Source organism: Euprymna scolopes, chromosome 14 (assembly GCF_053919585.1).
Source record: "Euprymna scolopes isolate OS-2025 chromosome 14, ASM5391958v1, whole genome shotgun sequence".
NCBI classification, from domain to species: domain Eukaryota; kingdom Metazoa; phylum Mollusca; class Cephalopoda; order Sepiida; family Sepiolidae; genus Euprymna; species Euprymna scolopes.
In genome coordinates this window covers 15531381-15558928 of record NC_136495.1, presented here as the reverse complement: position 1 = coordinate 15558928, position 27548 = coordinate 15531381, and the positions used below count along the sequence as shown (strand labels likewise).

General features: G+C 40.5%; 1 protein-coding gene across 1 annotated transcript in view; it reads right to left on the bottom strand.

Moving 5' to 3' along the window:
• Nucleotides 1-27548, bottom strand: part of LOC145292867 (serine/threonine-protein kinase greatwall-like) — a 93793-nt gene that overhangs the window by 27523 nt on the left and 38722 nt on the right. Inside the window, exons 7-10 of the mRNA XM_080138975.1 lie at nucleotides 15024-15112; nucleotides 11996-12102; nucleotides 6140-6886; nucleotides 3894-4430 (exon numbers count right to left, since the gene is read on the bottom strand). Coding sequence (XP_079995101.1) covers nucleotides 3894-4430; nucleotides 6140-6886; nucleotides 11996-12102; nucleotides 15024-15112 — 1480 coding nt within the window. The remainder of the gene's footprint in view (nucleotides 1-3893; nucleotides 4431-6139; nucleotides 6887-11995; nucleotides 12103-15023; nucleotides 15113-27548) is intronic.

The following is a 27548-nucleotide window of genomic DNA, read 5'->3' as shown; positions in this document are numbered from 1 at the left end:
TCCATTTTTCTTTCCTCTGCCTCTTTTGTCTTCTAAAGTACCTTCAAAGCATAACTTTGACAGGCCATTGATAAAATGCACACAACCATTGCGTTTCACTCAGCTCCCTTTTCTACAAACATAGATGAATTTTCCGATTCCTGGAGGCTTTCCAACACCAACTCTTCTTCATCACTTTGGTACTATTCACTTTCATACTTTACTTTACATAGCATTGCTACAATAATTTAACAAGTACATCTTCCATCGTTTCGCAGGTAGCAACCATTCATTACACAACACCTCTTCTGAACAACCTGTATGAAACTTCCTAGACAATGTTCCATAGATACAAATGGAAAGCAACGGACTTAATACAGAAACCTAACATACTCCTACTTCATATTAAAGCTTTTTTTTTTTTTGTACCAATGTTGGATTGGCAGGTGACCCTGGGAAAAGTAGCATTTGATGGCTAGCACCCACGCAAATTGATTTCATGTGTGGAATGCGAGACTTTTCACCATTGTCTATTGGAATGCATAATTTGACCCAGAAATATGTTTTTTTTTTTTTTTTTTTTTTTTACACAGTGATCACCACTTATCAAGGCCCGGAAGCCACTCAGGGATAAGGGTTATTGCAAGTACATTACGTTAGTGAGGAGGAGATTTGCTGAAATGTTTACTTAAGGGGGCGGTTCATTAGGAATTTGTTAACATTGGACTTGAAGACATCCAAGTTGTAGTCCGGAGGGAAGCAGGCAGACGGAACAGAGTTCCACAGGCATGCAGTTCTAACAAAGAAGCTTTGTTCATGGAATCTGCGTCTTGATTTAGGCACAGATATAGAGTGGGGGAAATTTTTCACAGTGGATTCAGCTAGACGGGTGTTTTTCGTGAAAGATTGGCGAGGGGGGACCAGAGATTGGAGTTCAGACGAGCATCTGCCATGGAAATAACGATAAAATAAGGACAGGCTCGCAACGTCTCTTCTGTGGGAGAGAGGTTGCAGGGTAGAGAAAAGGGCATCCCCCACTAAGCCACGAAGTCTATTTTGTACTCTGTCAAGGCAGAATAGGCTGTTTTTAGCAGCTCCTGCCCAGATATGGCAACAGTATTCCATCCTTGGACGTACTTGGCTTTTATATAGATAGAGAATTGCATCCGTAGTGAGATATCTTCTGGAGCGGTAGAAGGATCCCACCATCTTTCCAGCGACCTTGGCAACAGACTTGATGTATGTGTTCCATTTCAGATCAGGAGTAAAGGTCAAACCCAGAAGCTTGTCAAAACACGGGGCCTCACCCAGACGAGAGCCATCCATCACAATTGATGCCAGATGGGGATCAGAGCGTTGATGATGTAAGGATAGCAGTTTGGTTTTGGATGCATTAAAGGTAACCAGCCACCTCTTCCCCCACTGAACCACGCACTCGAGATCAGAGGAGAGAGAATCAGAGAGAACTGTGAGAAGATATCGGTCAAAGGATTTGAAACAATAGACAATAGGAAATAGTAAACATTCCAAGCAAAAGAATGTTTATATAAAGCGTCACAAACAGAAAGCGAGAACAAGCTGACACATTTTCTTGACCGTAAACATCCGCACCAACTGCACACCTTCAAGAGATGTCAAAACACCAGTTTTAACTTTAAATCCAAAGTTGTTTGCCAGTGTGGAATAAAAACGATGCAGTAGTATGCCAGGATACAGCATTAAAAATTAGTAACAAAATACAGTACAGTATATAATACACATGTATATAATCAAATAACATCATAAATAACACTGTAAGGCAGGGTAAATACTGTAACCAGGGGCAGGAAAAACATTGTATTCAACATTGTAACTTGAAAAAAACGTATCTTAGGGCCACTATATCTCGGGATTCTAGTGTATATTATTTTATAGATTAACTGTGTTGTGTTTACTCACTGTCAGAGTGTATATATCTTGAAACAGCATCAAAAGTAGATGTTAGCTATATAGACTGAAAAGCGTATTTTGAACGACCAGTTGCAAATACATAACACTAAGTCACCGCTCATCAAGACCAAAAGGTCACTCGAGGACAAGTGTTAATGGTTTATGTCAGGTAGATGGTGAGACAAACACCTTCCGGATTACAGATCATCAGTGAATCTGGGCAAAATTGGATTACTTAAAAGTACAGCTCAATAAGAATTTGGTAAGATTGAAAACCACCATAATGTAATCAGCCGAGAAACATCTGTGTGATATTGTTTTCCACAATCGGGTTGTTCTTGGGAAGAAACTTTGCTGATGGAAGTTCCGTTTAGTCGTAGGTATATCGAGGAAGATAGAAAAATTTTACAGTGGATGTAACTAAATGAGTCTTTTATTTTTTTTTTTGTGAATGCTTTAGCGGTGAGAGCAGCATAGATTGGAGCTCAGTTGAGCAGTTACTATGGAAATAATGATAGAGTAGAGAAAGACTAGCAACGTCTCTTCTGTGAGAAGTGACGACAGGAAAGGGAAGAGGACATTGCCGAGTTGATTTTGAAGTGAATTTTGTATTCGGTTGAGAAGATACAGGGTTTTTAGCAGCACCTCCCCAGCTGCGGCAACGGTACTCCATCTTAGGCCATGTAAGGCTCTTATACAGATAGAGGATTGCATCAAGAGTGACATACAGTCTAGAGCAGTAAAACGATCCAACTATTCTTCCAGCACCCTTAGCAATAAATCTGATGCTGTCGTAATCTAATATATAAAAGGAATAATGTCTATCTGACTCCATATTTTCAAACTCTTTCGAAACTAAAAGCCGCAGAGCGGTACTAGGGGTCTCAAATGATTGAATTTTTTATGGACCGTTCTTTTATGGGTCTTCAGTCGGTTAAAAGTTATTAAAGGGTCAAAAAGGGGTCAAAATTGAAAAAAATTGTTATACATTTGGTATATTCACCTTAGTTTATTTTAAATCAGTTTATATGCGTGTCCCGTCACCAGCTTTGATTTCAGTTTTGATTCTAGCTAATGGTACCCAAATACTTTTTTTTTTTTACTTTTGAATCACGACTAAATATATACGAAATCTGGACAAATTAAAATATATTTAAGCATATTTTACGACTGGGCAAAGCCCCCCCCCCCATTACCACCACTAGTAAAAAAATAAAAAATAAAAGGATCATCTTTGCTTTTTTGTACACATTTGAGTAAATTTTAAAGGTTGCAGTCAGAGCAGAATGCAAGGAAAAATGTTTACGCATTATTAATGGTTTTATGTTGTTTTTCTTCTTATATATTGTTAAATGAGGAATCATTTTTGTTTAAAATCTAGTTAGTATTATGAATGCAAACTTGAAAAAGAAAACATGCTTGAAAGGTGTCAACATTATGTGAATACATAAAATCACACAACATCAGGTCAAATTTGATTGCCATTTTGTTTTGATTATTCACAGTATGTTGACACATTTCAAGTAATTTGTTTTTTAATTTTATATGCATAATACAAAATGGATTTTAACTAGCTTTGGTCATTTTGATTTACTGCATGTCAACCTCTTTTGAGTTATTTAATGCTGAATAGAGTAATTTTGAACAGAAAGTTTTATGTTTCAAATATTTATTCATGATGTTTAATTTGGTTGTTTTGTAAAGGAAAATTCTTATTGACTTTGCAGAACATGATTGAGTTTTGTAAAGAAAAAAAATAACATCAATGTTTGGTGCATTTTAGGATAGAAAGCTGGTATTTTCAGACAGCCTGATCTGTTAGCACCAATGGATTTTAACTTAGAATGACTCCTCATTTATTGATATTTAACCAATTATTGACCAAAAGAAAATAAAAGTATTTAAAAATTTTTCTAGCATTCTGCTCTGGCAATGATCTTTAACATTTACTGACATTTGCATAAAATGATAAAAATAAAACTTACTATAAATTCGCCTTTCGTGCTATCTGGAGTCATGAACTCAGTCTTTTTGTCTCTCGCATGCTGCGGTGCATAAGAATGCGTGCAACGATTGAAATGATCGCAAGATTTTAAAATGGACGAAGGAATGTTCAGTTGGAGTGAATGAGTGGAATACGAAGAAGGCGATACAACGGTTTTACTATCACTTTCCAACGATGCCAGGCTCTTGTACTCGTGTCGGAGAAGAGTCTTGGAAAATTGGATGCTCTTTTTAGCAGGATACCTCCATGATGATATGTTAGAATCAAGATGAGAATTCTCCAAGTTTTCCTCGGTTGAAAAGTAGTTGCTTGCATCAGATGTGTCAGCTGTAAGTTCTTTTTGCCAGTTCGGGGTTTTGCAAAGTCTGGCTTTCTTGGTGCTTAGACCATTTAAAAGATCTAAACTTTGCAATTCTTGGGTTAGATTTGTCTTCGCAGGCAATTCAGAAAACTTTGGGGAACTTTTCAAAGCATGCTTTAGCCGGTTTTGAAATTTCTGCCGTCTCATTTTCTGTCTCTGTAATAAAAAAATTTTTTTTTTTTTTTAAGAATTTGGGTATTAATGATATAAATTGACAGTAAATTGTGTTGGAAAATTGTGATGTGTCTGTATTAAACAAAGCAATTGTGATGTGTCTGTATTAAACAAAGCAATTGTGATGTGTCTGTATTAAACAAAGCAATTGTGATGTGTCTGTATTAAACAAAGCAATTGTGATGTGTCTGTATTAAACAAAGCAATTGTGATGTGTCTGTATTAAACAAAGCAATTGTGATGTGTCTGTATTAAACAAAGCAATTGTGATTTGTCTGTATTAAACAAAGCAATTGTGATGTGTCTGTATTAAACAAAACAATTGTGATGTGTCTGTATTAAACAAAACAATTGTGATGTGTCTGTATTAAACAAAACAATTGTGATGTGTCTGTATTAAACAAAACAATTGTGATGTGTCTGTATTAAACAAAACATTAACGTTTGAAAGTTTTAGATTACCTTGTTGTAAATAGCAATAAAGTAAAATAATTTGCATTAAGCCATTTTGAGTCAAGGCAGAAACTAAGTACATAATTAGAGTGGAAGCGATTAAGGGCAAATACTTTGCTTCTACAATCCATCCAAAGAAAATCAAGGGGGGAATGTCTACATTTGTCACGCGTGTCGCAATAGAAAGCAGGGAGAGGCATCTGTCGCGCGTCTCGTCATAGAAAATAGAAAGGGGGAGGCATCTGTCGCGCGCCTCGTCATAGAAAATAGGAAGGGGGGGGGCATCTGTCGCATGCCTCGTCATAGAAAATAGAAAGGGGGAGGCATCTGTCTCGCCATAGTACATAGAAGGGGAGGGAATCTGTCGCACGTCTCGCCATAGTAAATAGGAGGGGGGGGAGCATCTGTCACACGTCTCGCCATAGTAAATAGAAGGGGGGTCATCTGTTGCCCGTCTCGCCAGTGAAAATAGAAGTGGGGGGGGGGCTCATCTCGCCATAGAAAATAGAGGGGGGAGGGGCATCTCACCATAGAAAATAGAAGGGGTGGGGGAATCTGTCACACGCCCCGCCATAGAAAATAGAACGGGAGGGGGGGGGCATCTGTCGCGCATCTCGCCATAGAAAATAGAAGGGGGGGGGGCATCTGTCGCGCATCTCACCATAGAAAATAGAAGTGGGGGTGTGCATCTGTCGCGTGTCTCGCCATAGAAAATTGAAGGGGGGGGGAGCATCTGTCGCGCGTCTCGTCATAGAAAATTGAATGGGGGGGGGAGCATCTGTCGCCCGTCTCGCCATAGAAAATAGAAAGAGGGGGTGGGCATCTGGCACGCGTATCACCAAGGGAAAATGGGAGGAGGGGCATCCGTGGCGCGTATTACTAAGAGAGAAAGGGGGGGTAAGCTTAGAGGGGTATCTGTCACGCGTCTCACCAAAGCAATTTGGGGAGGGGGGGCATCTTTCGCCAATCTTACCAAAATAATTAGAAAAAAGGGGCCATAACAATCTTCATGTTTACACCCACTTTTTTATGAGAAGATAGATGTACAAACGCTTTGACCTTGTAGGTGGAGGCAAATAACATATTTTTCCCATATGTGACTAAAACGATCAAACTTCCGTGTGAAAAATCATGCAAAATTTTTTATAGATTTGATTAAATAAAGCCAACTTTTACAATTTTTTTATAGATTTGATTAAATAAAGCCAACTTTTACAAATTTCATAAAATATACAAACTTTACGGCTGATCTTCTTTTTTATCCCAATTGAAGAACTGCGCTGATCAGTTGATCTGGCACTGAGGGGAGTACTGCTGAGGTTGTTAAAATGGACCTTATTCTTCAAAGGAACTTGCAGAGCTGTATTTGTCATCTTGTCATTTTTCACGTCGTCATAGGCAGATTCATTGCAGCCCATTTTTCGTTTCCGAGATTCACTTAACCGATGGACAAATCCTAAATTCGGACTGAAATCCGAACATGTCAAGGAAATTGACTGGTTTTGCAGACTAGAAGGTTGTAGAGAACATTCGCTTTGGGGGCTGAAAAAAAGTGAGTCGTCACTTTCTGTATGGAGTTGGGACTTTCCAGAAACTGAAACAGTTTGTTGTTGGTTAACTACGCTTATGTTATGCTCTTTTGAATTTAGACTTTGGTTTATGGATTTCATTTCAAAAGGAAGCGACTGGTTAAAAGAAAATTTTGGACTGTTAAACACATCGTCTACAAGATCTTGTTTGCTGTCGGAAAGAGGGGGTTCAATCACATGATCCAAAAGGTGGCAAAAAGATTTCTCCAAAGTTTCATGTGGATTAAGAACATCCTTCAGTCTGCAAACAGGAGGAATTTCATGAAAATTTCTTGTGGCAGAACTAAGATGGCGGTGAGTACTATTGCTGTTGTTGCTGGTATCAAGCTTTGAGAAAGAGGCAGAGTTTTCATTTTGTTTGGAATTGGATGCCTTCATTTTTGATTTCTGGGCAGACTGAAATGGATAAAGAAACTGGAGATATTAAAGATGAAAAAAATGTTAATTATAAATAAAAAGTTTAAATAAAATCAAAACCAAAACAAAAAAAAAACCCAGAACATCTGTAAGACATATTTTATGATAATCATAAAATCAAAAACATTGAAAAATTGTAATAAAATGTTTTTATTGTTGTGTTTATATATATTTGTTAATTACCTTGACCAAGGAAGTTATGCTTTCTGTAGAGTTTGTAATTATGTTTGTTTGTGTACAGATTAACATTAACATCACTTGACCACTCGTCACTAAACTTGGTCAATGGTCTGACTTGTAACTGATTCAATTTAGGAGTATCAAAGTCAAAAGTCATGAAATTTTTAGTAATTCATATTACGTGCATTCTTTGGACTATTGTTTTCATCTTGAATGTCATTTTACAACATTTCAGTCAATGTAACCTCCGACCTTCTTCAGGAGTATCTTTTTAAACAATGGAATCTTTCTGTCAAATTCGAGAATCTGCAAATATCTGTAGTATAGTGGATAAAGTACTTGGTAAAATTTGGTTTTAAAGTTACTTTCTTCTGAAGGTTGAAGGTAGAATCTTCATTGTGAATGACACTCAAAAATACAATTGCGAATTACTTATGACCCAGTCATAGTAGATGGAATGAGAGTATGTGGATTAAATAAAGAGTTCCATTCGAAATTTTAAGAAAGATTCCTGAGTTTGACAAGTTACACCTAAAGAAGGTCAGGGGTTACATCAACCAAAACATGAAAATAACACTCAAGATGAGAACAATAGTAAAAAAAAATCCAAATAATATGAATAATCAATCTTCATGGCAAAAATTTTGAAAGTTTGGTTCTGTCTACCATAGAGATTCATTACTCGGCCCATATTGTAGTCAATGAAGACCTATATCTTATATATATACATTGAAAAGTTCAGATATATTTGAAATACTGACATAATTTAATATTCCAGATTTTCTAAATTTGATTTATGGATCTGATGATCTTTAGTAACAGTAAGCAAAATTTCAATCTGATCAAAAGTAGTTTTGATTTGTTTTTTTATGAAAATTGCTCTAGACAAGACATGGAGCCACTCACTGTAAGGAGATAAAAAACAAATGTTAGATGAATAGATTTCAAATCTAAAAGTTATATACGTATGTAAAATTTAACAGGGGAAGACAATGGAAGTGTATCCAAAGTTATATATATATATATATATATATATATATATATATTTTCTTCAGCTAACCGGAAATGGAATATATATATACATATATAGGAGAGTTAAACGTGAACTCGTGAGGTATAGAGCTTGATATGGATATCTTAAACGGTCCTAATTATCAGGCTTGAAACCGACGGTACTAATGACTTGCCTCATCTAACAACTTTCTGTACACAAAATATAAATACGCTCTTATTTTCAGATTTTCCTTTTAATTGAGCACTCTGATGGATTTCTTTTTCCAAAAAAAACTAATCATATCTATAATATAAAGCTCAACGTCTGTGTGTGTGTCTGGTCACAAATAGGCTCTTATGTGGTTGACTATTATAGAAAACTGATCACATATGATAGAAGATGTATCGAGACACAGGAATGGGTATGTTTGATCTGGCATAATGATGATTCATTACAATTGTGGGGTCTGCATACGCGCCTGGTCCACAAAGTATGGAAATAAAAAATTAAAAAATTAAAAATAAAAACGTTTACAAGTGTTTTTGATATAGATGTACATAAAACATACTTATCAAAGTATCATTAACTTAAATAGGGATGGTATAATAAAATTGTGGGGTTTGCGTTCGCACCTGGCCTCCATAGAATGGAAATAAGCACAAACTTTAATAAAGACTTTTCATATCTATCTGCGTAAGTATACTTTGATAATTATGTTTCAGTTTGAAGAAATATGGTATGATAAAATTATGGGGTGTTCGTTCGCGTCTGACCTCCATAGAATGGAAATATGTCACAAAGTTTAACAAGGTTTTTTTTATATAGATCCACAGAATATTGTGATAAGTGTTTCAGTGTGAACAGGTATGGTATAATAAATTATGGGGTTTATCTATTTTATTTTTACTTTCATCATATTTTGCTTTGGTTTTGATACATCCAAATTCGAAGCTATCTCTTTACAGCCCTTCCTTTTCATAACCTATCATACTTTCATAAATCAGAGTCCATTTTCTGTAGGCTGTTTTTGAACCCAGTCAACGACGGGTACTTTTGCTAGTGTATATATATATTTTTTTGTATTTTACTTTAAACACTTCCTTCCCGTTATTGTTAAAATTATTAATCAATATAATTATTATTAAAAATAATCATAAATATCAGTCATCAACATGTTTATCCACCATTACCTTCTATTTTTAATTATTATCACAATCAGCACAGATGATTATATCTAAGCATGGAGATTATATACATTTTATTATCATTATTATTGCAATACAACTTTCAAAGCTTCGCATAGTAAATAAATAAAAAAAAGCTATGATCAGAGATGGGAGTAAGGGTGGAGGGAGTGGACGGGGATTGGAGACGAATAGGAAGGAGAAAGGCATGCCTTAGAATCATCACCAATAAATTATTTATGGTTTCCCCTTTTCATTCTTCCTCTTTCCTTTCTTTCTTTGTTTTCTTTTCTCCCTTACCTCCTTTCCTTTATCTTCCTTATCTCTTAACCTCTTCACTGAAGTGTGTAGGAATGATAGTGGTGACGCCACGTAAGTCGTACATTTTCTGACCACATAAAAATTCTAGTCAAATTAAAAGCATTTTAAAGAATGAATAACCCCTATCAAATCTGAAACCCCCTTTACCATAGATATTTCAAATCCACATTCCCCTACTGTTTGAACCTATACACACTAGTATGTTTAAGATATAAGGCGGCCATCACACACGCATACGAATATTATTATTTATAGTCTTCCATTACTTCTATCTCGATCCTTAACCCCCATTCTTTCCCATTCATTCTTATATTTCAACACAAGCTCAAATCCGCACCCCTAGTGGGTCTTCTTTGCATACAATCAAATCTTTTTTTTCACAACATTTGACAGAACTGATATTAATTCCCTGTGACGAGGAAGACCTGATATTTTCATTGCAAATTTTGCTTTCGTATAAGCTGTATCGTCTGAAGAGGTATCTAGTTACTGGTAACTAGCTGACCGAAACATGCTCATGACTGTGTAGCAACATATTCCTGCTTACGTAAAGACAAATAAAGAATATATATATATATATATATATATATATATATATATATATATACACATACTCCTTATTACAGTAACTAGAGACCTCTTCAGGTGATACAGTTTATACGAAAGCAATAATTTAATAATTATTGTAAAGAAGACAATTCCACAGGCGTGCAGTTCTAAGAAAGAAGCTTTGTTCATGGAATCTACGTTTAGGTTTAGGGACAGTTAAAGAGTGGGGGCAATTATTAATAGTGTTTTCAGCTAGACGAGTGTTTCTTGTGAAAGTTTGGCGTTCAAAATAGACTTCGTAGCCTCGTAGGAGATATCCTTTTCTCTTCCCTGCAACCTCTATCTCACAGAAGAGATGTTGCGAGTTTGTCTCTGATGTATCGTTATTTTCATGGAAGGTGTTCAACTGAGCTTCAGTCTATGGTCCCCCTTCGCCAAAATTTCACAGGAAACACTCGTCCAGCTGAAAACACTATCAATAATTCCCCCCCCCCCACTCTTTATCTGTGCCTAAACCTAAACGTAGATTCCATGAACAAAGCTTCTTTCTTAGAACTGCACGCCTGTGGAATTGTCTTCCGTTTTCCTGCTTTCCAGCTGACTACAATATGGTTGTGTTCAAGTCTAATGTAAACAAGTTCTTGATGAGCCGGTCCATATAAGTTAACAAATTTACCGAATTGATTACTATATTGTCCAATTTCTACTGTACACTCTTTAACCTTTATTCTCGAGTGGCCTCTTGGCCTTGATAAGGTGGTGATGTCTGTGTAAAAAAAAAAAAATATATATATATAATTACAGCGGTTCATTACATATAATGGCATCATTCTGTTGCTATGTATTTGGAAATTTAGATATGTGTCTATTTGTAAGTTGTTAAATCTATCTGTAAGCAAAACTGTCCATCTATAGATATATATGGGTGCTTTTGTTATTGTGCGCACACGTATATGTAAATATACAGGTACATGAAAGGATCTATCATAATTCAGGTTAAATGCATTCAAAGATAAAAACCAATTTAACGAGGTTATTAATAGTGCTCAATAAAAAGAACAAGATATACTTTTATTTAATTTCAAGCAAACAATTTACATCATCACAACAGTAATCATGCCAAGGTAATGAACTCAGAGTGGACCTGAGAGCAATGGCAATTAAAGAGTGGCTCCACACTCCCCAAAGCCCGCAAGCTGGGGTCTCACCACTGGATATAGTTTAAGGTTATATCCAGGACCACAACAGTAACCATGCCAAGGTAATGAACTCATCAGGTGACCTAAACTTACTATTTCATGGGGATCCCAAGTCTTGAAAAAAAAGGCAAAAAGAAAACGCCAAGATTTTAAATATTACAATTAAAGATACATGCATCCCTTTGGAGAGTTTAGTATTAAAAAGAGCATCCAGCCATACAATTTTTGCTGGAAACAAACTATGGCTATTTTAAGTTTGCAAGTGAATAGACGTGCAAACCATGGAAAGTAGTAGTAGTAGTGGTGATGATGATGGTTGGTTGTTTTACGGCATATCAACCCTTTTCAGGTTATTTAATGCCGAATCCAAAGATTTTGAAGAAAAATTTTTTTAATAGAATATTTTTTTTTTTCAAGTCGGTTTCTATTTAACCCATAGTTGGGACCCTAACGGGTACTACCACTCCGGGTCAGAGTGGATCTGGGAGCAATGGCAATTAAAGAGTGGCTCCACACTCCCCAAAGCCCGCAAGCTGGGGTCGTACCACTGGATATAGTTTAAGGTTATATCCAGGACCAGATGATGGTGGAGGAGGCAAAGAAGAAATGATGTTAAGCTTGAAACTATAAATAAATAAATAAGTTTGTTAAATATACTTACAAAACCAAGGGAACTGGTAAGAGAGAGGATCTGACCCGGTGTCAAATGGCATTTTTTAAACCATTCCTGACTATTGGAAGCATCGAACATTTCTTTATACATTTGATCTACAAACAAAAAAAAATTATAGAAATATTAACATTTTAGTTAGAACTAAAAACTGCGCAATGGCAATTAAGATGGTCTTATTTTTGGAATTGAATAAATAATGTACGTTTTACTGATTAATAATGAATGCAAAAGATTGTTCCAATCTATCACTCCTATGTAACCATCAAAACTGGTTTACTCTTAAATCAGTAATAAAACATAGTATTTTAAATATTATATACATAATACAGATGAATGATTTAACGACAAGTCTTTTAATGTCTAATCTGCATAATTATTTTTAAACAATTTATCATAAGATAATGTTAGGTGTTATTAATTTGTAATTTTATTGTCACATTTTTACTATATACTTGCAATAGTTTTGTCAATATTACCAATTATTAATTTAAGTGATTTAATAAAAAAAAAAAGAATAGATTATGAAAAACTATTCTTAAATTAAACTAACATTGCCTGCCGCAAGGTATAGGCAAGAAGAGAAAAGAGAAGAGGATGGCTAACCTATCCTTTCCAATTAGCGATGCCTACTTTCTGTTTCATGGTTTTTAAATGCAATAATTTTTTGGAACCTGTAGATTAAACGTTTCACATTTATGTTTAAACGTTTCTTTGCCACCTCTTGGAGGCCTGATTTCATATTCAGTAAATTATCATCAGGCGAATTAATTTCTTATTCTTTTTGGTTTCATTACGGTCTTATTTAAAAGATAAATACAAAATTAAAATGTTAAGGTTTATATGAAAAAAAATATGAAAGTTTTAGTCTTGTGTTTCCAATAAACTTATGAACAAAATGTTTATTAAAAATATTTTGGATTCAACTACAAGTATGTATTTATGTTGGTATGTCAAGTAATGAACTTTGCAAAGTGATTACAACCTGACAAAACTAACTATTATTAAATAAATACAAATTGGTCTTTATTATGAAGTAGAAGATTACATATAGTTACATTTTGAAAGGTGCAACCCTAGATGAAAATAAAAGTGTAGCCATAGGGACTTAGAGTTAGCCTCTGTGTTTCAGAGCTGGTGACAGCCTGATTACATTAATTGGTCCCATGAAGCAAGATTGGCCAAACCACCCTCCTTATCTGGTTACAATTTCTCCTTTCTTTTGATTTCATTACGATCTTATTCAAAAAGATAAATCTTATTCAAAAAGATAAATGTTAATTTTTGTTCATTTATATGAAAAAACGTGAAAGTTTTAGTCTTGTGTTTCCAAGAAATTTATGAACAAAATTTCCTCAAAAAAAGAAAAAGGAAGAATCCCAGAGTGATATCGAAATGATTGAATTTCAAATGTCAGTGCTAACAGCCCTGTTAAAACAATACACATTAAAACTTAATTATCCAGTTTTGGTACTATTGTACGTATCCTAAACTATCTGATAAGGTGGGGAGGGCACTTGAAGCAATGTCTGATAGCTGTTCCCATACAATTTCTTTCAAAGTGTTTACATCAATCAGGTTGAGTGCAGTCAAATCACTTCTTATGCATTCAAGCTATATCTTCATCAGTCCACCATGCTCCCTAATATTGAGTAGATCCAGATGCATGATGGAGTTAATGCAAGAAGTGGTACACTCTATACATGATCATTGGCCAAACCACCTGCGATGCTAAGCATACAAGGCATTTATAACCGCATCAATATCAAATTTCTGATAAAACAAGATTAACAAAATCTTTTCACATGCTCTTGATCATGGCATGTCAAAGCCGTTGCCGATTAAAAGTGTTTGGAGTACCCATGTTTTACCGATTGAATTACTTACATATAAAGTATGATGGTCAATAGAAGTGATACTTGACCAATGAGGGTTGAGGACATGATTTGCATGGAAAAAAAATTATATGAGAATGATATAATGGATGTGTAATACGAGTTTTAAAGACTGGTTTAGATCTGATGACCTCAGAGGAAGATTAAATTTGAACAGTATAGGGAGATGTGTGGAGAACAGGAGACTTTAATGGTTTGGTCATGTTGAAAGGATGGATGAGAGTTCTTAGGTTAGTATTTATAGAACAGTTTAGGTAGCAGGGGAAGGCCAAGGAAACATAGAAGGAAGTGATAAGGATGGACTTGAGATAAAGAGGCAAATAAAAACCTGACCAGATATAGGTAAATCAATTTCGAAAAGCTGTCCAATGCATGCCAGCATGTGGAAGAGATGTTAAAATGGATAATGATAATGGAAGTTTTAATATTTTTTACAGTTTATTTATGTGTACATAAAGAATTAGACTGTTAATTACATCTACAGTATCACTATTCAAAAATCTTATTCATATAAACAATAGTTAGGATTTATAAGATAGTTTTTACTTTATGCTATTTTACATACTTGTATAACTAATGTAAACTGCAGATAAGTTATCTCCCTTTGATCTTAATTTGCAAATTTGGAATCAAAAGGAACTTTATTATAGATTCATCATTATCTTCACTTTAATGTCCATTTTATAGATTGGCATGTAGAAATTGATTTCTAAACTAACCTATCCCTGGCCAGATTTTTATTGTTCTTTATCTTAAGTCATCCCTTATTATTTCCTCTCATATTTTTCTTGGCCTGATTAAAGCTAGCTGAACTGTTCTAAATCTACTAAGCCAAGAACTTTCATCCTCTCTTTCAATGTGACCCTATTTCACTTTAATCTAAAGAAAAAATAAGCACAAAGAAAGTTATCTCCCCTGATGACTGCACATAACAATTTTGTAGATTTTGAAGCAAATTAGCATTTCACAAACCTTATGGATATTGTTTTAAATCAAAGCAGTACTTTAAACAGCAAACAATCATTAACAAACAATGACTGAGAGAAGTTGACTTTGTTGGTAGCTCAGTAATCTTTTCATGGGACAATTTTTATACTTAATCATGTAATTATATTAAGACTTACTCGTGTTTATTGTAATTTCACACAATCCAAGATCCGTGAGTTTAATATGACCCGTCTGAGATATCAGCATGTTGTCAGGTTTTAAATCTCTGAAAGAAAAAAAAATAGTTGAAAATTTTAAACCATCCTTTTTTTTTTTTTAAATTTAATTTCACAAGTTTTATGAACTCCTAGAATTGAAGTTTACATTCTCAGCACCATCTTGTCATTCTTCAAAACCTGATCCCTGAAAACAATTTTTATGTGCAAAGTTACGTTAGGTGAAACATTAAATGATTGCAATCAAAAATCTTAGCTTACACAAGCAAAAACACCCATCTACATAAGGTATGAGGTCTTAATGCCAAGGTTAAACAGTTTGTGATTATGGATTAGATTAGGAACAGCCAAAGTTACTAGCTGGTTAAGCTATCCCCTTCCTTTGTTCGACTTATTCTTTCTTCTGTTTTCCTTTTCACTTCCTTTTTTTTCTTCTGAAAAAAGGGATCTACTCAAGTCATTTATTTGCTTTAAACAAAGTATCAAAGCATTTGCAAAATAAAAAAAATAAAAAATTAAAAAAAAAAAAAAAATGATTTTCACCTGGAGTTGTGAACTCAATATTTTTTGACTAATGAAAATGGTTCCTGCTGGTTTCAAACGGTAAAAATTAACAAGCTGATTGAAAATACTCAGAAAAACAATGAAACTAGTCAACAAAATCAGAGTTCTTCTTCGTGACACATACGGTAGGCCTAAACTCAATAGAAATAATATTAGCTCAGGCAAAAAACACAATTTGAAGTACTCCAAGCCGAAAATCATTTAAGCATGAATACTTTCTCTACAGCAACAACTTGACCCACAAGAGAATAGACAGACAAGCACACAGACAACAGAACAAACTTTTTTCTTTTTTATTTAGGAATTTCAAACATACTCAACTTTGGTCTTTCAAATTATATTTTACATCTCATAAAAAATCTTGATATATAAATGTTTTGTTCTTCAACTTGTATTTTCTCTATTTTCATTCACAAAATCCTGTTGTTCAATTAAGAATTTGCTAACTGGTGATCTATTCATAGTTTTCGTGGTTTTGTCCATCATTTTCATTCGCCAATTTTAGGTATAATTATATTAATTGGGAGCATAGCTCTTGGCAATCCCCAAAGACAGTAGCATCATCTAAAATACACTGTAACATAGCGCGTGTGATAATATCAGTAGCAGGCAAAGGATGGATGGCAAACGATTCTATTAGCAGCAGGAACAGCATTTGAGCACATATGAGAGACGCTCAAGGGTACAAAAATAAGAATTGTCCCAGTCGTGAAGGATTTCTCCTCCACCGAAAGAGAACAAGAAATGGAAGTGCGGCATCCGAAGAACAGATGCTGCACTTTGATCCTGACCAAAAGGCCAAGAGTAGCGGTGAACCCGTGGAAAAAGAAAGGGAAAACAGGCAGCCGTAAACGACGAAAAGAAGAGAAAAAAAAGATAAGATCGTAGCTTATGGTGGAAGAACGTGATGACGTTAAATTGGCCATGACAGCCCGTGGGTGGCGAGGATACCAATGAAATTCCGATCTACAGGGGCAAACAGTCGCCGAACAGCGGGGCGACACGTGACCCTATTGAAAAGGCGCGTGGCCTTTGTGGAATCGGATTCAGCGGTTTTTATGTCCTCTCAAAAATAATTAAGTTAGGCATTTCTGTTTTTATGTCCTGTCAAATTCCATTAGGGAACAACCGAATGCCAACAGAGAAAGAAAGGCAGCTCCTTTTTTGGGTATATACCGCCTGGCGAAGATTTGACGGACAGTGATCCCTTAATTCTGATTGGCCAACGACCTGAAACGGGAAGAGACCCAGTCCACGCCCCCACAATATAAGCAGCGAGCCTTGAGAGATTGACAGTAAGAGAGTAAGAGAGAGAGCCTTGCTTCCTTGGGTTCGACGAACGTAGATTCCCCCATCGACTGTCCCTGTCAAGTAGATAATTGAGTTGTCTGTCGGAGAGAGAGAGGAGAAAACCTCGCAGTTAACAAGTGGCCAGTTCCTAACTAAACAGCTAACTGCGATTGTACCCTGATTGAATACAAAGAAGTTTAAACAAAAAGAAACGCTTATTGACTTGGTCTCTTCCATTGTTTTTGCATGACAAGTCTGTTTTAGGAAACCGGCCGTGACATCATCGCTGAGGAAACATCAAAACCGACAACCGGGGTCATTCCACCACTGGACGACGCGCGGGTGACGTAAGTGTCACATAACTGGTGTCGATGACCTGTGATACCTCGTTTCGGTAGGAAACGTGCGAACGAATTTCCACGGGCACATAATTTTTTTTTCTTTCTCTCTCGAGGGCATAAGATCTCCCTGTGAGAGTGGGAATGGAAAGTTGAAAGATTGAAAAAAAAAGAAAAAGAAAACGAACTAAACAAGGAGGGAGAAAAAGAGAGAAAGCCAAAATTGAAAAAAAAAGAAAAAAGGAAAGAAAGTAAACTCGAAACCCAAGCGCATTTTGAAAAAAAAGAAAAAAGAAGGAAAAAAAAACAAAAAAACGCCACGAGTGAAGCCAGACGACGAACTTTAATCAACTGATTATAAAGTCTGAACAGCTCGTTGGTCATTCTCATCCACCAGCCAGAAGAACACAAGTGCATCAGACCGGGTAAGTCCATTATTTTTTGCTGGTTCCCTCTTTTGTATGCTTTGCTTTCAGCGGCTGTCTGTGTTTTGTGTTGGGCACTGTTACACCTTGTAGGGGGCGAGTGAAAAAAAAAATAGATAATAACATAATGTATTCTCAGGGAGGATTCGGGGCGGGTCAGTCGATGGGGGAAGGGTCAGAGCAGACTGTTGAGCTGCAGATGACCATGGAGCGGCCACTGTGGGGAATCAGCGTACCCGCATATGGGGGAGACCCGAGGGGAGTCAAGGAGTGGTTGGCGATAATAGAAAAAGAAAGATTAGTATATGGGTTGACCGATAGAGAAATGGTGCTGCTTGCCTGTGACGGAGCAGTCGCAGCGGCCTCAGAATACATATGCAAATGCCTGGAAAGTAACCCGGACCATAGAGATGGGGATAGACACGGGTGGACACCCGCCCATTAAACTGAGGCCTTATAGAACACCGCTTCATAAGAGAAAACTCGTGGAAGAAGCGGTAAATGAAATGCTGGAAACAGGAGTTATAGAGAGGTCGGGCTCCTCCTGGAGTTTCCCGATAGTAGTAGTCGAGAAAAAGGATGGGGGGCACCGGTTCTGTGTAGATTTCCGGCGGCTGAATGCTGTCACAAAGCCGTTGGCGGTGCCCCTTCCCCTGATTGATGATATCTTGGCTTTGCTAGGGAGATCAACGTGTTTCTCCACCCTGGACTTGAGGTCGGGTTATTGGCAGGTGAGCCTAAAGAAGAGGGATCGAGAGAAGGCCGCCTTTGCTTGTCATGCCGGGCTGTTCCATTTTAGGGTGATGCCCTTTGGGTTGGCTAACGCTCCGGGGGTGTTTACTCAGTTGATGTCCATTGTGCTGGGGGGCATGGAGGACTTCGCCATGGCCTACCTAGACGACATCCTGATATTCTCAAGGAACCCGGAGGAGCACTATGTCCACCTGCGACAGGTGATGGACAGCCTGAGGGAGCACGGCCTGAAGCTTAAATTGCCGAAGTGCCAATTCATGAGGGAGAGAACAAACTACCTGGGGTTTGTTATTGATAGGGAGGGAATTAGGCCGGACTTGGATAAAGTTGCGGTCATCCGGGCTATGCCAGAGCCCAAAACGGTGAGGCAGGTCCGAGGGTTTATCGGTGTAATGGGTTATTATAGGCGCTTTGTGCCGGCCTTCAGCCGACTGGCTGGGCCGTTAGTCGCTTTGACAAGGAAATATGCCCGATTTGAGTGGACAGAGGACTGTCAGCGGGCCTTCGACGCCCTTAAGGACCAGCTGACCGCCGTGCCGTTATTAGCATATCCGGACCTAAGCCAACCGATGGTATTGTACACCGATGCTAGTGATCGGTGCATCGGAGCAGTGCTGACACAGCCGTGTCCGGCGAGGGACGGCCCGGTGCCGGACATCCCAGAGGAGGTACCCATCTATTTCCTCTCGCATCGGCTCTCGGAGACGCAACAAAGGTGGCCAGTCATCGAGAAGGAAGCCTTTGCGATAATATACGCGGTCCAAAAGCTGGACTACTACCTAAGTGGGGCGGTATTTACGATTAAAACCGATCACAAACCACTCAAACACCTACTAGAGGCCGAGTGGACCAACAAGAAGATACAGCAGTGGGCCCTGAAGCTCAGTGGCTATAACTGTAGAATAGAATACCTGGCCGGTAGAGATAACACCTGTGCGGATCTGTTGTCAAGGATCCCGAACAAGCTGGAAGGTGAATCGGTCCGGTTGGATCCGGGGGTGGATGACAAGGCCTACCGGATCAACGTGATCAATTCCCACCGCCTTGGGCAGCGACCATCTTGGGATAGCGAGGAGGAGGTCGAGAAGGACGGGGCTCCGAGCTCTCAGTGGAGGGACATCGTGAAACAGAAACAGGGAGATGAGGAGATAGCCGCCCTGAGGGCCAGGGTTGAGGCGGGAGCAGCCCCCAAGTTTGTCATACAAGGGGGGGTGTTGTGTTACCTCTCTAGGAGGAACGACCAGGTCAGCCCAAAGTTGTTTGTGCCCGAGTGCCTGAGAGTCGATGTGTTGAGTCACTGCCACGAGAAGATCGGGCACCTGGGAGTAGAAAAAACCTACGAACTGATCTACCGGAGCTATTATTGGCCGAACTTATACCGCGAAGTGGTCAGCCTGGTGGAGAGGTGCATGACGTGCCAGCTGCAGGGTCGGGCGAGGAGGTCGGTTCCGCTGGGGGAGACTGATGTTCCCACCTATCCATTCCAGAAGATTAGTATGGACATATCGGGGCCGTATGGAGAAACGGCCCAGGGCAATCGGTATATACTCAGTTTCGTGGACTGGCTGACCAACTGGCCGGAGGCCTTTGCCATACCTGACAAACGGGCACAGACAGTGTCAAACATAATATTACGGGAAATCTTTCCGCGGTATGGAGCCCCCGAGCAGCTGGTCACCGACAATGGGCCGGAGAATGTGAACGAAACCATGGCTGAGACGTTGTCCAGTCTGAACGTCCGCCACGTGCTTACCTCGATATATCACCCCCAGAGCAACGCCAAGGTCGAAAGATTTCACAAAACTCTGGCCGATGTACTGGCCAGGGTGGTGGTGGACGACAGGGAGAACTGGGACCTTTACCTAACCCAGGCACTGGCGGCCGTGAGGTTCGCAGAGAACGAGACCACCAAGCACGCCCCTTACTATCTGCTGTTCGGTAGGGATGTTGTTCTCCCCATCGACAACCTATTGAGGCCGCGTCGGAAATACCTGGGAGAAGACCATCATAAACTGATCCTGGAGAGGCAGCACAAAATATTCACCGACGTGAGGAGGCGTATAAAACGAGCCCAGAAAAAGAGGAATGCACGAGTAAATCGAAATAGGAGAGAGGTGGACCTACAGGTGGGGGACCCGGTCTACTACCGAATTCATCTGAGAGATGGTAAACTGGACCAGAGATGGGCTCCCTTCTACCGAATTGTACAACAAACCGGTCCGGTGTCCTTCGTGATCTGGGACCAGGTCGGGGGCAAGGTAAAGCGAGTGCACGCCAACGATCTGAAGCCAGCCGAGCTGGAGAGCAGAGGGAGGGCGAAGGTGACGAGCCCACTGAGGGGGACAAGAAGGGCAACCCTGGCTGCACCGGAGGATACGGTGACAGGCAGCGAGTCCGAGGGAGAAGCGGTTGGGCCTCGGCCGTGCTCTCCGGACCTGGGGGGACGACGCGGAGCATTGGGCCCTCCTAAGATGAGAGGGCCCGGGGGGCACTCTACCGTGGAATCCGACAGCGAGTCGGGCGAGTGGGATGAGGAGGACCTCGTACCTCTATCCCTGCTCCGGAGGCGGTTGCGAGAGGAGCCGGAGGCCGGGGGGGACGAGGCGGCTGCTCCGGAAGCCGCAGTGGATCGGGCGGAACGCCCCATCCGGGGGGGTCGAGGAAGACCCCTAGTCGACAAAGCAGGAGGGTCGGGAGCGGCAGTCCAAAGAAGATAAAAAAAAAAAAAAAAAAAAAAAAAAAAAAAACAAACTTGTCTTTTTTGACAATTCCATTATGGAAATTTAGTTTTAAGTGTTTAAACTGCCGAATAGGAGTAGATTTGATCCAAGTATGTAGGTATGTGCAGGCGTGTGCGTGTGCATACGCGTGTACGGGTGTATATGTGTGGTTACCTAGATAGATAAATAAATAAAGAAATGAGAGGGAGGAGGAAGGTAAAGAGAAATAATAATAATTATTGTAGTTAAGAAGAAAAAAAAAACAACAACTTAATGATTGAGGGATGTCTTGTGTTTAAAGGTTTCTGTTGGTTGCTCGGCGGCGAACTCCATTGCTCCTACGAAAAAAAAAAAAATGGGCTTTAAGACATCTTAGTACCGAAGGGAACGGGTGGTTGGAAGACGTAAACCCAGTGCACGGTTTGCAAAATTATCAAAGGATATGGTAACGAGAAAACATAGTGTGAGATTGTTGGAAATATACTGGTCGCATAAGACGGCGTAAGTCCAGTGATGGGACACGAAAAAGGACCTGTGATTGTCAGGTGTGTTATACTAGGAGAAGGTAATTACTCCGTCAATTTTATTTTTTTTTCTGCCTCGTTGGAGGGCGAGGCTGAGTACCCTCCCTGGTATTCGAAGCAGTATACCAGCCGGCCAGGAGCCTGGCGGAAAAGAGAATGCTTCACAAAGGTGCACGGAGTTATTGTTCGCTGACGGCTAATCGATGCCCTAGGAATGTGCGTGTGGGGGGTGTGTGTCTGGTTGGTGTGCCTAGAAACTTTTGTTGAACTCGTAGGAGAAAGAATTAATTGTATTGGGAATTCTGTATTGTATTGTATTTGGGAAATTCTGAAAGAAAAAAAAGGAAAAGAAAAAGAAACAGTTTAGTTGAGGACGGACTAGATTTGGGGAAGGAGGGGGAGTATCGAAAAAAAAAAGGAAAAAAAAGAAAAAGAAATGGAAAGGTGGATGGGATTTGGTCAATGAGGTGTGAGAAAAGAAAATCTGGAGAGTGTTTTTAATTTGCAGATAGCTAGATAAGGATGAGGGGGGGGATGATGAAGATGAGAATACCAACGGCCAGCCACGCGTAGCGCCCATCCAGAAAAAAAAAAAAAAAAGAAAGGGAAGGAGAGTCGCTAGTTAGAAGCATATCAAACTGATAGAAAAAAAAAAAAAAGGGGTAGACAAGCGGGGAGGCCAAACAAAATCGTGACCGCCCTGCCTGGTGAGGTCATGTGAGACCGGCGTATTAAGATAAACTCAACTGGCTACGGAAAGAAGCAATGGTTCCGGTAGATGTTTTTTTTGGTTGTGATGTTGCTGTCGATTACAGAAGGACGCAAACGGTAGAATGAGGAAAACGTGAGATGTAACATGAGAAAAGCTATTGCGAGGTGCCGAAAAAAAAAATACTGGTCGCGTAAGATAGCGTAAATCCAGTGATGGGACGCATAAGAGAACCTGTTATTGTCAGGTACATTATACTAGGAGGTTGTAATTACTCCGTCAATCTTATTGTTTTTTTTCTGCCTCGGTGGAGGGCGAGGCTGAGTACCCTCTCTGGTATGTGAAGCGGTATACCAGCCGACCAGGAGCCTGGCGGAAAGGAAAACGTTTCAAAAAGGGGTATCGGGTTATTGCTCGCTGACGGCTGGCTCGAAAAAAAAAGAAAAAGTGTGCGTGTGTGGGTGCAGATGCCTAGAGACGTTTGTTGTTACCAGTGGGGGGGGGGGGGATAATAATCCCGAGTTAAGGGAGATACTAAAATAGAAGGAGATCCGCCCTCAGTCAGAGAAGGATGGGCAATATCACCTTCGCTGACGGGCGCGCTCATGTTGTTGAGACCGCTAAGGAGTGAAAGGCGAGATGCCAGCAAGATGGCGGCGACACATGGGCAGTTTTTTTTTGGGGGGGGGGGGGTCGGCGCGGCATTGGGGATCATAATAAGTAACAAGAAATGTTCGGCAAGCTGACAGAGGGTGATTGCGCGAGGGTGAGGCGAAGTCAAGGCCACAATTAACTCCCGGTTCTCCTCTGTCTCGTTGCAGGTATGGAGGTGAGGCGCACTCTGGTGATGCTGTCGGTGCTCCTTATGGTCGGAGCATGGGAACATAACGAAAATACCATCTTTAAGAAGAGCAGCGAGGTAGTCGTTACGAGGTCCAAGTGGTTGATTTCGTTGGTGATCGACTTGCGACCATATGGGCTGTTGGTGCAGCGACTACGAGGAGAGATATCCCAGTTGATGAACCTTGGAGCTCAGGTTGTCCAGAGATATGCGCGACATCGAGAGTACGTGCGACTGTTGGCCTCTGTAACAAGGGAGACCAACCTGATGGAGGAACAGTGGCGGGAGGTGAGATCCTACCTAGGCGGGGTGGAATCCCTTCAGGAGAGATCCAAACGGGCGGTATTGCCCATAGTGGGGAAGGCGCTCAGTGTACTTTTTGGTACAGTGTCCGAGGGAGATATAAAGGTAATTAGGAGGAAACTAGGAACGATAGAAAGCAGTCAGAGGGTACTGGCACATGTGGCAAGGGAGAGTGTGTCGGTATTGAACGTCACCAGAATAGAGGTGGCCGCAAACAGGGCCAGCATGAAGGAGTTATTCTCCGTAATACGGCTGTTCAGGGAGGAGGTAAACAACCTAACTGACGCGGTTGCAGTACGGCTGCGGGAACTAGACGGTTTCGTGCAGACATATTTTCAGCTGTCTATGGTGACGGACAGAGCGCGCCAGACAAGAGCACTTACGGGCGCAGCTCGATATGCTGTCCTTGGGTCATTTGTCACCCAGCATCGTGGCCCCGGGGCGGTTGAGAGAGGTGCTGCTGAAAATTCGGACGGAACTGCCGCATAATTTGAGGCTGCCCGCGGATCCCCTCAGGCAGCTGTGGAGGTATTACAGTGCGCTGGGATGCGCCACACTGTTGGAGGGGAGGAGACTGGTGGTGTTGTTGTCCGTTCCGCTGCTGGATAATGAGCGGGCCTTTGAGATATACCAGGTGATCAATCTGCCCATACCCTACCCTCGAGGGGGGGCAGGGAGTGACGGCGGTGGCTAGATATAGGGTGGAAACGGAATTTGTGGCCTTGGATGTGGCGCGGACAAAATTCATGCTGTTGACGAGGGAGGAGGCGGGTAGATGCCGGGGGAACGCTCTCGGAACCTGCGGGTCGGTGAGCCCGGTGTACGTGACAAGCGATTACGAATTGTGCGTGTTGGAATTGTTCAAGAGGGACAGGGAAGGGATACGGAGAAACTGTCGAGCAGAAATACTAACCACCGTGATGTTACCATCTGCGGTGTCCATATCAGATGGGATTTGGGCCGTAGCCACCCAAGAAGAGATCGATTTATCTAAAGTTTGCGAGGATAGGGCCACCGAGACGGTGAGGGTCACCCCCCCGTTGACCATTGTGGGGCTGCCCATGGGATGTGCGGCATTTGGGGCGTCGATCTCCCTGCCGCCCTATTACCAGGCCGGGGAGAGGTTCGAGGCTAGAGACTCCTTCCTTAATTTGATCGGGACAAATGAGAGCAAATGGGGACGGATATGGGAGCCGATCGTGAAAGTATTCCCAAACATTACCTTGCAGAAGATGCCGGAGCTGTTAAGACCGGTGGAGAGCGTAAGTTTTGAGCGACTGATGACCCAGCTAGATCGGGTGAGGAGGGGAGACCTGGGCAGTGGTCAAGGAATAGTTGGGCGAGTGGCCTGGACGGTGGGGGGAGCTCTGGTGGGTCTCGTAGTTCTGGGGGGAATAGCACTGGGGGTCTGGGAAAGGCGCTGGAGAGGGATGCGCACCACTGAAGCACAGGCGGCCGAGCAGCTGAGCGAAAGGAGGGGGCCGGCCGGTGCAACCCCGGTTGTGACGGGCGTGGTGGAACGAGCGCAGGACGAGTCCGTTCGGGAGCCGCTTAAAATGGCCCTTAAAATTGTAAGAAAGTAGCGGGAGAATCAGTGAGGAAGAGAAAACACACACACACGCACACAGCAAGCAAGAAAAGAAAAAAAATAGTATTTTTTGCAGGACACTTCCATCTTACACCTGCAGACCAAAGATAAACAGAAGAGAAAACACACACACACACGCACACAGCAAGCAAGAAAAGAAAAAAAATAGTATTTTTTGCAGGACACTTCCATCTTACACCTGCAGACCAAAGATAAACAGAAGAGAAAACACACACACACGCACACAGCAAGCAAGAAAAGAAAAAAAATAGTATTTTTTGCAGGACACTTCCATCTTACACCTGCAGACCAAAGATAAACAGAAGAGAAAACACACACACACGCACACAGCAAGCAAGAAAAGAAAAAAAATAGTATTTTTTGCAGGACACTTCCATCTTACACCTGCAGACCAAAGATAAGCAAAAGAGAAAACACACACACACGCACACAGCAAGCAAAAAAAAAAAAAAAAAAAAAAAAAATAGTATCTTTGCATGACACTCCCATCTTACACCTGTAAATCTAAGACAAACCAAAGACAGAAGAGGAGGGAACACACACACCCACACTCTCCTAACAACCAAGACGTTTTTTTTCTCTTCCCCTCCTTTCATTCCGCCTGTTTCTTGTTTTTGTTTTTGTTGTTTTTATTTTGTTTTTGTTTTTTTTTTACTTTATTTTGTTTTTTTTCTCTGTTTTTTTTTTTTGTGTTTTGTTTCTTACAACTAATCCGGACAATTAAAACTCCAGAGACTTTATCACTTTTCTTTTGGCATGCGATTAATATATTCTCGAAAGAGGGGCTGGCTCACGATTTGCGATTTTTTTTTTTTCCCCCTTTTCTTCTCTCTCTCTCGTTGAAACGGTCAGTGCAGTTGGCAATCCAGCCATCTGAGAAACAATTCACCTGGCAAAAGGTGTATTTTACGATGTAAAAGACATGTCGATGGGAGGGGAGTGGAATGAGAGACGCTCAAGGGTACAAAAATAAGAATTGTCCCAGTCGTGAAGGATTTCTCCTCCACCGAAAGAGAACAAGAAATGGAAGTGCGGCATCCGAAGAACAGATGCTGCACTTTGATCCTGACCAAAAGGCCAAGAGTAGCGGTGAACCCGTGGAAAAAGAAAGGGAAAACAGGCAGCCGTAAACGACGAAAAGAAGAGAAAAAAAAGATAAGATCGTAGCTTATGGTGGAAGAACGTGATGACGTTAAATTGGCCATGACAGCCCGTGGGTGGCGAGGATACCAATGAAATTCCGATCTACAGGGGCAAACAGTCGCCGAACAGCGGGGCGACACGTGACCCTATTGAAAAGGCGCGTGGCCTTTGTGGAATCGGATTCAGCGGTTTTTATGTCCTCTCAAAAATAATTAAGTTAGGCATTTCTGTTTTTATGTCCTGTCAAATTCCAAACAACCGAATGCCAACAGAGAAAGAAAGGCAGCTCCTTTTTTGGGTATATACCGCCTGGCGAAGATTTGACGGACAGTGATCCCTTAATCCCTTAATTCTGATTGGCCAACGACCTGAAACGGGAAGAGACCCAGTCCACGCCCCCACAATATAAGCAGCGAGCCTTGAGAGATTGACAGTCAGAGAGTAAGAGAGTAAGAGAGAGAGCCTTGCTTCCTTGGGTCCGACGAACGTAGATTCCCCCATCGACTGTCCCTGTCAAGTAGATAATTGAGTTGTCTGTCGGAGAGAGAGAGGAGAAAACCTCGCAGTTAACAAGTGGCCAGTCCCTAACTAAACAGCTAACTGCGATTGTACCCTGATTGAATACAAAGAAGTTTAAACAAAAAGAAACGCTTATTGACTTGGTCTCTTCCATTGTTTTTGCATGACAAGTCTGTTTTAGGAAACCGGCCGTGACATCATCGCTGAGGAAACATCAAAACCGACAACCGGGGTCATTCCACCACTGGACGACGCGCGGGTGACGTAAGTGTCACACATATGCAAATTGACAAATGTGCTCGGGCTTACACCTAAAGACAAAAAGGACATCACACGATCGTCGGAAAAACAAAGTCAACGTGAAAGGAGATGGACGTGTAAAATGAAAGCAATAATGGGTTGGCTGTGGCCTGCATATAGTCGGAAGAAAGAGAAATACGAGTCAGTTTTGATGGACATGTGGCAGCGAGAGACTTTTTAAGTCGTGTCGAGACGGGAGAGTAACGGTAATAAATGATTTTGTTAAAAAAAAAAAAAATGCTGATGCGAATTTTTATTTGTTTCCAGTTTTATTTTCATGAATTACTAAAGTGAAGTTTAACGCCATGTAACGTTACAACCATATCCAAAGTCGTAGCAACGCCACAAGTCCATTAGTCATAGAAAAACAAATTATGTTGATTTTAAGGAATTTGAAAAAGTAAAAACTTTGTATCATAATACTACACATTTCGCAAATCTATACATG